Source organism: Rhea pennata, chromosome Z (genome assembly GCF_028389875.1).
Source record: "Rhea pennata isolate bPtePen1 chromosome Z, bPtePen1.pri, whole genome shotgun sequence".
Taxonomy (NCBI): domain Eukaryota; kingdom Metazoa; phylum Chordata; class Aves; order Rheiformes; family Rheidae; genus Rhea; species Rhea pennata.
This window is the reverse complement of record NC_084702.1, coordinates 55,264,536-55,274,077: the sequence shown is the minus strand read 5'-3', so window position 1 is coordinate 55,274,077 and position 9,542 is coordinate 55,264,536. Positions and strand designations below refer to the sequence as shown.

The 9,542-nt window shown below is 40.6% G+C and overlaps 1 protein-coding gene across 2 annotated transcripts; it reads right to left on the bottom strand.

The window, feature by feature from the left end:
* Positions 1-1,358: 1,358 nt before the first annotated feature.
* Positions 1,359-8,586, bottom strand: BTF3 (basic transcription factor 3). Of its 2 annotated transcripts, XM_062599133.1 has the most exons (6): positions 8,453-8,586; positions 8,087-8,155; positions 5,240-5,353; positions 4,830-5,031; positions 2,314-2,370; positions 1,359-1,733 (listed from the first exon to the last, which is right to left on the bottom strand). In XM_062599133.1, the coding sequence occupies exons 2-6, from the start codon at positions 8,153-8,155 to the stop codon at positions 1,687-1,689; spliced, it is 489 nt and encodes a 162-aa protein (XP_062455117.1). In that variant the 5' UTR covers positions 8,453-8,586; the 3' UTR covers positions 1,359-1,686. The 2 variants fall into 2 exon arrangements, with proteins under 2 accessions (XP_062455117.1, XP_062455116.1); XM_062599132.1 differs by lacking the exons at positions 1,359-1,733; positions 2,314-2,370 and adding an exon at positions 2,382-2,419 and having other exon boundaries at positions 8,453-8,536.
* Positions 8,587-9,542: the final 956 nt, after the last annotated feature.

Genomic DNA, 9,542 nt, shown 5'->3' with positions numbered 1-9,542 from the left:
ATGTCATCACACAAACTGATTTAGTTAAAAGCTCACAGGAGGCGTGGTAGACAAATGTGCAGAATTTTTCTCCTTTTATTGGACAATTGACTTAAGGTCACCACACCTATTTCAAAATTCAACTTCGCATAGAACAACTGTGACAGTAAGGTGGAGAAAAACTACAAATGCATTTTCTTATTTGAATTCAGAACTAGAAGTGTAGCTTACTGATAAAGTATTTGTGCACTGAAAATAAACTGAAAAAATTCCTGTAAGTTCTTGCACTTGACCTCAGCCATGTCGCACACGCACCAGGCTGCTGTCTTACCTCAAAACTGCAGGAGCTAAGCAGCTCAAACTAGTTCCTCCACTCTTTCCCAAGAGCAACAAAGACTTGCACCACGACAGACATGCAGAGCAAGTCAGACACAGACCCACCCTTCCCTCGTGCGATGAGAACCTGTATGTTATGACACTCTCTCAAGCTTTACCCTGAATTTTATACTGCACACAACAGGATGAATTTCCACTTCCTGAAGTACTTGTTCTACAGAGAAAAACCTTAGAACATGACTCTACTACAAGCCTAATATCCTTGTTTTGGCTGTGCAAGTGATCCAATTTATCGTTAATAGCAAAGATTCCCAACTGTAAAGTTTAGCTGTCACTCCAGGAGCTCCAGCTATGCAAAGGTCAGACTGGAAATTAAAGTCTTGTTTCCCAGAAAAATTTCCTCATTCTTTGGAACACCTATAAGTAATAGAATATAATCCTGAACAACCAAATATAATTATTAGCTAATACACCTAAAGATGCTAAATATAGACTTCAGATCCATAGTCAATTCTATTAAACCTTTTCCCTTCCTATACTTCCATTCCCCCACATAATGGATTTTTTTCAGATAAATGAAATGAAAATACTGGAACAGTATTATTTTAATCTTATTAAATAATTATATCCTGGAGATATCTATTGAACTCTCCCTGAACATGAAATTCAGCATTAGCATCTAGTTCCCCCAACATGCCAGCAGCTTGCTACCGTTCTTTAAAGCCCCAAAGAAAGATCTGTCCCAACATGCATGCTTAGTATTATATTAAAACATTGTAAAGTAATACTAGAATACAAATATATTAAATTCAGTACATTAGGTGACTTAGCAACACAACCTGTAAACACTGGGAATTCACTGATTAAGCTTAAAATGCTCAATTATGCACGAAAAAAGTTTAGAAGACATTGTTTCCTAACACAGCAAAATGAAAGTGTTCTGTAGAAAAGCAAGATGACTATTTAAGATTGTTTGATATTTAAGGTAAGAAAAGCAAAAAATTTTTTTTCAGTGAAGACTGACAAGAAGCCACACTGAAAAGTTTATTTTATATTTTTATTGTATGCCAAAGTTCATTAAAGATGGGGTTTTGCTTGTATACAAGTTACTCAAAAATTGTATTTAGGCAGAGATTCATTAGCAAACTGACTTATTTGAAAGCATATGTTTAAGTTCAACCAGGCCACAAAAATAATATCGTGTACAAGCAATAACTAAGAGCTGCAAGGTTCAAGGAGTTTCCAAATATTACAGATCTTGTGATCTCAACTGGAAATAAAAAAAAATCAAATAAAAGCAGTCACAATATAAAATAGCAGCTCCATGTAGCTTTTTCAAGTTTTAATTTTATTCAGAAAGTGACACTCAGTTCAGTTTGCCTCATTCTTTGAAGCTTCGTCAAAGTTTTCAACAAGATCTAGAAAAAGAAAAATATTTAAATTAGTGCTACCCACTTCTGCTTTGCTAAGTGTATTTTTTTCCCACAGTTTTAGTTTGCATCAAGTACTTACAACATAAAAAAGATATTCAGCTTATAAAATACAGACCTGGCAACATTTAAGAGCTTCATAGTTCATTCTTTTTATTTAAAGCAAGAAATTTTAAGTGCTTCATTATAAAGCACAACTCTAATTATTTTTAGCTTCATTATACCTACCACTGAACAAAGGGCATGTACAATGAAAAGTTGTTTAGTTTCCTCCCACCCTTTATACCAAATATTAAAGTAATTATTATGTTAGCTATAGCTATTACTCATACAAAGAACTAAAATGCTGTCTCAAACTAGTAATCCATTCAGTCTCACACGGCATCTGAAAACTGCCAACACTGCCAATGGATGCTCTAATGCGTAAAACTTATGCAGTCAGTAATGACAGGATAACTTGTCCATTGAAATGGTTAAATATTCTTGCTTTCCTTCACCCAATATTTCCTACACATGTCATCTCTCAGCAAGATTCACAGCTTTTCCTCCATTTCACATTTGTTCTTACCTGGAACTTCATCGTCATCATCTTCACCAGTAGCAAGTGGTGCTTTTCCATCCACAGCTGCAACAGCAAGTAGTTCAAAAGCATCATTCAAGTTCACCATAGGCATCTTGGTTACAAAGTTTTTTTTGTATGTTTGTTTGTTTGTTTTTAAAAAAAACAAACTATCAAATAAAGGCTGAACTGAACTGCAGTGTTTCATACTGTTCCCCCACTGAATACAAATTTGCAGTGATCAGTAACAAAGGAATGTGAACTTTCTAGGTACAGGTTTAAAGACAGCCCAGCAGGGAAATGAGACGATGCATGTTACGATCAGTTTTCTAGTCAGCATCTTGCAACTACATCATGTTGAGTCACTTGTGGGGTAATAGTTTTTAGCTACAAGTGCAAAGACTGGGATTTTATCCTTTCCTCAAAACAGCAATTTGATTTATTGACTACTCAGTAGTTGTAAAATACATAGACTTTGAGAACATCAAGAAAGGATTCAAGTCTTTCTTATAAGCCTAGACCTTCAAGGAAAACTAAGCTGTAATTGATAAGCTGCAGGCAGATGTAGATAACTAGAGGCAGGTAAAAGATATTATTGTTCACTGGCAAAGTCAGCGGAATTGGATGTGCAATTTTGCATTTAGCTGGTAATCACATGTTCTGGTCTGCATCTCTGCTGACACAGTAACTTCTCAACTATTCTATTTGCCAGAACTAACTAGACTCAACCATGCCTATTCTAGTAGACCAATGAACATCTGTGAAATTACAGCAGTATAATGCTAAGAATAGATACTTCAGGGTCTTGGGTGCCTGTGCCACAACTTTTACTGCTATTCTTAGCTGTACTACCTAGGCTGAGCTGTCTCAAATTCTCAATCATCTCAATTTATCAAATTATTCCTTCACAATTTTCAAGAAAAGCATGAGGGAAGAAATGAATTCACATCAGATCTCCAAAATCACTGCACCCTGTTTTCTGGGGAACTAAAAGAATTCACAATCTTGAGTCTGAAACTGCTTGGAATAAGGTCACTGTAAATTCACCTTTTGTTTTTAATAGCAGAAAGTTGTTACAGCTTTAATACATTTAAGTGCCAAGTACTACACTTTAAAACTGAACCATGTTATTTCCTCCATAAAATTCACAGGATGTACTTAATTGTAAAAGTCAATTGGCTTAGAAGCCAATATCCTAAATTGTCTGTATTCTCTCTCATCCACAAGACCAAACTAAGCTTACTTTAGTACCTGCAAAAGCAATCATCACTGACAGTTCACTCTTTGATGTTAAGACTTCCAAATCTAGTAAACAATGCTGAATAGAAAGTTTTGTGCATCTGCTCTAGCATCCATCCAAAGTGGAAAGCAACATTTACCACATCATGTAAAACAAGCACTTTAAACAAGCTTCTTTAATATTAAACTGTGCAGTTTTGCCTGTCTTACATATACCCACTTTGCTACTAGAAGAAAGCTAGGATCTACTATCATCTTAAGAAATCATTTTAAAGTCTCTAGGTTTTCTCATTATCTTATTCCTACCACAACAAAGTCTCTCAGGTGACATCAGAAAGCCGAGAGATGTGAACTCCACATGGAAAGAAGCACTGTACCCATCTACTTCTATCAGGATTTCTTTTAAGATGGAAAATTGATGGAAGGCAAGTAGCATAAACTTTAGGAACGGAAACAGAGATAGAATCTATCACGAGAAGGGAAAAAATAAAAAGACATCAAATCCTCAAAGCTAAGAATGAGGATATAAAGAATAAAAAGAAAATTACTTTCTACAAAAGCAAATCTTTGCTGATAAAGCATAAGATAAGCAAACACCAAGCCCATTACTACCAGAAACAGGACACTTTCTTAAGCCTCTCCCCTTTTCCTCTGTGTTTAGGATACTCTGTACTTTGGAGGGAATGGACAATTCTCTCAATTCTCACCCTGTAGCAGCAGCACCTTTTCCAAACACCCCATGCTTAAGGGCCTCCTCTACTTTTCCCTCCTGCAGTTTTAAGAAAAACAGATGTTCAGGTTCTCTTACTAATTTAAGGATGTAGACAAGAAGTTGGTACATTTAGCTTTATGTTCTTACCAGTCCTGTTTCTCTACACTTTCATACACACAAGATACTATAATGTCTCTCCTTACAAATACCGCGTATTGGCTATCAAAAAAGCCTATGCAGGAAGAAGTATCTGCACCACACCAGATAGAAACAAAGCAGTAGCAAGACTTACTAAAACCTCAAGTCTATCTCTGCTTTGCTTATGTTTCCATTCAAACTGTCAAAACAAACATGTTCAAAGTAAATCTTTTTGAAAAACTTACCTCTTTTAGAGTAACAGCTCTACCTAGTATTAAAGAACTACATTAAGTCAAACTATTGTAACCACACCAAGATCTTAACTAGTATGAAATCAAGCCCAGCTACAATTTCATAGTCCTAGACCAACTGCAGCTACACATGTAAGCTACATATGTCAGCTGTCACCATAAAATGAATTCAAGGTTCGACTTACGTTGCTTGGGTAGGGCTTCTGCCAATCTCCTCAGGCTGGTCAGACTGTCAGCTCCAAGCTGATTTAAGATGCTAGGAAGCATTTCTGTCAGCTGCTTTGTCTCAGCATGGCCAGTGATAGTGAAAGTGTTAGCAGCCAGAGATGCCTGAACTTTAGGGTTATTGAAGTGAATGACTGTTCCTTGGTTGGTAAACATATTTACCTGTAAGAAAAAAATAAATTAAAAAAAAATCAAGCAGTTTTGCATCATGTTTTCAATTTAACAGGAAACTAGCTGAAGCTGCTAGACCTCCACAAAGACTTATTGGCAATTTACAGATAAGCTTAAGATGCTACTTTACAGGAAATTTATTTTGTTTCTATTATTTATGTTTCTGTATGAAGCATCTTTTTTCTTTAAAAGTAATTACCTCTTCAATACCAGAAATATTGTTGACTCCCAGTTTCTTCAAAGAGAACTGAAGTTTCTTGTCATCTGCTGTAGCTGTTCTGTGGACAACCTTCTTCTTTCTGCGGGCAGTGCCCTTTGGAAAAAAGTTACAAATTAATATTTAATTAGTTCTTCACAAACTCTAACCCACAGGGCCACATAACTGCTCTGCAGCTATCTACAAATCAAGTTAATAATGTAAAGTTCCATTTCTGTGTCATGGCACACACAACTCCACCCTTCCCACTGCAGTGCAGCAGTCTTCCTTTGCTACTAGGCAAGCTTTGCTTGGTTGTTTGTTAGAAGTAGCAGAAGATTTTAAGAACCAATGCACCAAAGAGCCACAATTCTCATGGGGATTCTGCAGCACTCCATTTTGACAAGAAGTAAGCTTATCCTTCCTTGTTGTAGCCAAATTTTGATATAGGAAACAGACTATAAAAAGTTACTAACACAACAAATGAATACAAAAGAACTCTAAACACAGTATTTTTATTCCAAATACACATCTCCATCTGACGGACTTACAAACATTTAATAAAAATATTTTGAAAAAAATGAAGTGTTTTACAAATATATGTGTATTTTTTTAAAATACTTCTAAGTAGTATTCAAGACCATCTCTGTTTAGGAAGAGAAATACACATAAAGGGAAAGTTCCTCTAAAGAAATAGAGCCCTAGATTTCTCCAAGGACTGACCCATATTAGAAGGCATTTGTATCCATCCAAAAAAAAAAAAATCTACCATTCTGTATTTCCTGGCACAATCATAAGCCTTCAGTAAAATATGATATAGAACAGTGAGGAACAGGTTAAGGAACCATTAAGTTCTGTTTTGATACACTATCACTACTAATCTAAGTCCAGCTACTTCAGATTCTGCTCTGTTACATGCTAGCAACAAGAAAATGTTCATGCCCAAATGTCTGCGACAAAAATTAAAAAGCTGGCTGGACACTAACACCTCAAACAGTCCAATTACTAACAATGAGAAATGTTAATAGACAAATTCAAGTGAGAGCAGCCCTTGAAGATTACAACTCCAAAGTTAAGTCTTTAGAGAGCTTGATGTTCATTCCCTACTACCATCAGGTGAGCACACACAGCAATTTGAAAACTACTACAATCAGAAAAATAACTTTTACCATTACCATGGCTACCAAGGAACTGAGCCACATAAACACTACACAACTCTCTCAGGACAAAAGACCTTTGGAATTAATTTCAAAAATTGTGTCTCTGGTAAGTCAGTTGCAATATAGAAAATGTATCCACTCTGTACCAGTATGAACAAGTAAAAACAAGTATCAAGCTTCAGACAATCTGAATCTAGTAGAAAATAGCTACTGTTTTCATCTTTATGGATTTAAGCTTCCAAAGATGATTTGTAGTAAGCAAATCCTATCCTGATCATGCTGAGGCATGCTATTTACACAGTTCTACTGCTGTATTAAAGAAGAGTGGGTACAGACAGGCAGGCCACAAATGCAACACAATCTATGCAGATTCATCTGCCAGTCCTCTAAAAAGCTTTGTAAGAAAAGCCATGATGTTTAGATGTAGCAATATCCTACACAAATCTCGTTTCACATAACAAAGTATTACAATATTCACTCCCCTAAATACAATAGATTGTGTATTTTTAAGGTCTGCAGCCTTGCAATATCACAAAAATCCTCCTGCAGAAGCAAACGTATAGCCTTTTATTACAAGAAGGAGAACTGACTCTTTCCCTTCTCCTCCTCCATTCCTAAAGTAAAACACCTGTCTCAGTTGATTTGGTGACACTGCCCTGCAGAATTCTAGTAGCATTTTGCAGTTATAAAAACAAACAAAACTCAGGCTCAAGTAATTCAAACAATTTCACAAATTAATCTGAAAACTGAATGATGGCATTGCCAACATATTCTTAGCTTCACTTAATGTCTTTAAGAGACCTGGAGTGCCCACAACTATATGCTTAGTTTCAGTAATAGGTATAATCTGGATGCATACTTTCAAGAGACCAATGTTAAAAACCTCTATAGTCAGCACAGGTAATACATATGCAATTACTAGTATGATACAGCAGTTTTCAGCTCAACGAGTACCCGATATACAGAATATGGGGAACTACCACATCTCATTTAAGGCTGCCTAAATCTCCATCTGCAGGCAAAACCCTCAACCCACAAGAGAAAGCTACTGGAAACCCCATCAATAAAAGTTATGTTGAATAGTTTCATTCTAATATATTCTGTTTATTTCTTCAGTATAAACGAGTTCTTGCTGTAAAAACTCAAACTGGAATTTAAACATTTACTAGCACAAGACTGACCATGTTTCCCAATACTTCTTTACTTCCAGATTATCACACACGTAAGTTTAGACGTCACGATAAAATAAAAAGATCTTCCAACATGTTATGTCTTCCAATTCCACAATGATAAGACTAGGTTAGTACAGAAATTCCAGATTTGTCCTAAACAGCAAAAAAATGACCATGGGCAACTTCGGGATTCATTACTAGGTTTAGAACATAATCCTCCGTGCTTTGCAATGAAAACTCTGCCTGCACTCACTTACTGTAAGCTCTGCTTACTTCAGATTGTAAAGACCTCCTAAAATAGCCTGTACAAGCACACAAGCAGTAAACTCGGACAGAAATGGCTAGAGATTCAGCCATCGCATTCTGCTTCTACCAAGCAGACTAGGGATTGCCACAGCAGCTCAGGTTCCCCGGGACCGCCCAGCAGCACTGAGCTCTCAGGGCCGCTCCTGCCCGGTTTTGAGGCCTCGGCGTCCTAGGCGCCGCGCGAGGCCGCAAGCAGCGAGGGAGGCTCCTACCTTGCCACCGATGCGCACTTGGGCCTGGAGCTTGGCGAGTTTTTCTTGATTCATGATCGTTTCTTTCATCTGCGGAATGAACCAGAGCTCCCGTAAGGCGGCGCAGGCCGCGGCGCCCCGGGTGGAGGCAGCTGTGCGTGCGAGGGGCCCCGCAGCCGCCCCCCCTCCCGCCGCGGCGGAAGGGCGCCCCAGGCCCCGCCGCCGCCGCCGCGCGGGGCCGGCCGGCCGCCACGGGACGGGGCGCTGCTCGCGCCGCGACTCCGCTCGGGCCCAGCCCGTAACCGCCTTCCCTCCCCCAACGGCCGCTCGCAGGCCCGCAGCGCCCGGCGGCGGCGCGGCCACCCCAGCCGCCGCCCTCCCATGTACCTTCCCGGGGCGGGAGCGGCGCGTCCGGAGCGGGGCAGGGGCGCAAGCCGCGGGCAGGGGCGCGGCACCGAGCACAGCACGCGGGACGCAGCGAGATGGCGGCCAGGAGGAGGGCGCGGCGGCCGGCGGCACGCTGTACGCGTGACGCAGGCGCGCGCGCACGCAGGCGCGCACGCACGCAGGCGCTGCCCCGCCCCGGGGCGCTGCGGCCGCCGCGCCGGCAGGGGGCAGCCGCGGCGGGGAGCGGGGCCGGGGCCGGGCGGCGGCGCGCTGGGCGGCGGCTGCCGCCGAGGCGTGTGTCGGTCCGCGGGCCGCCCGAGCGGAGCGGCAGAGCAAGCGGGCCGGCCCGCGGCCCCCGCGCTGCCCGCGCCGCCGCGCAGGAGAGGCCGGGGCGGCCCACCGCCCTGCGGCCCTGCGCCCGCTCTCGCCGCCGCCGAGCCCAGCGGGCCTTCCGGCACCAAAAACGCTGCTGACCTGGATCACTCGTCCGGGGTCTTGGTGCCTTTTAAATCACCTCTTCTCTGGAATACCCTGAATAAACTATTCCCTTTGCTTTTGTTGCTCTAAGACTATGTTAATACTAAACATATTAGTCAATTCAGAAGGATAGACTGAAGTGCCAATGTCAGTAATGGAGGTAATAGTAAAGTGAAGGCTTTTTTTTTTTCCCCTAATTGATTTGACTTGCTCTGGCTTTTTTATGACACCAGAGATGAGTGTTAATTTGTAGCTGAGTTGCTTGACATAGGTGATTTTGTGGACTTTTTTAATTAGTGAGAATATACAATAAGCCGAAAATAACTCCACTTAGTGGTGGTAAAAGGTCACAAAAGGGTAAGGTGCTGCTGAAGAGCAATCTGTGCCTCTCAGCAGGACTAAAACTTCTGACTGTAATGTTATAGCTGAAAATCACAGAGAAAAAATGAAACAACTATAAAAGGAGAAAACTGCACAAATTTAATCCAGCATATCTGGAAAACTTGGACGGTGAAACAGTTTGCTCTGATAAGAATGAGAAAATGTCCATACGTACTTTCTCTGAACAATAAATCCAGTATCTGGTTCAGAAGGGAAGGAACAAACCAGATCC

What these genes read in the sequence shown, in the direction of transcription:
- BTF3 (XM_062599133.1), bottom strand. Translation starts at nt 8,155, where the DNA reads ATGAAAGAAACGATCATGAATCAAGAAAAACTCGCCAAGCTCCAGGCC. An exon ending in ATATTTCTGGTATTGAAGAG is followed by an intron (nt 5,032 to 5,239) that starts GTAATTACTTTT and finishes TTTTTCTTACAG; the next exon opens with GTAAATATGTTTACCAACCA. An exon ending in AGAAGCCCTACCCAAGCAAC is followed by an intron (nt 2,371 to 4,829) that starts GTAAGTCGAACC and finishes TTGCTGTTGCAG; the next exon opens with CTGTGGATGGAAAAGCACCA.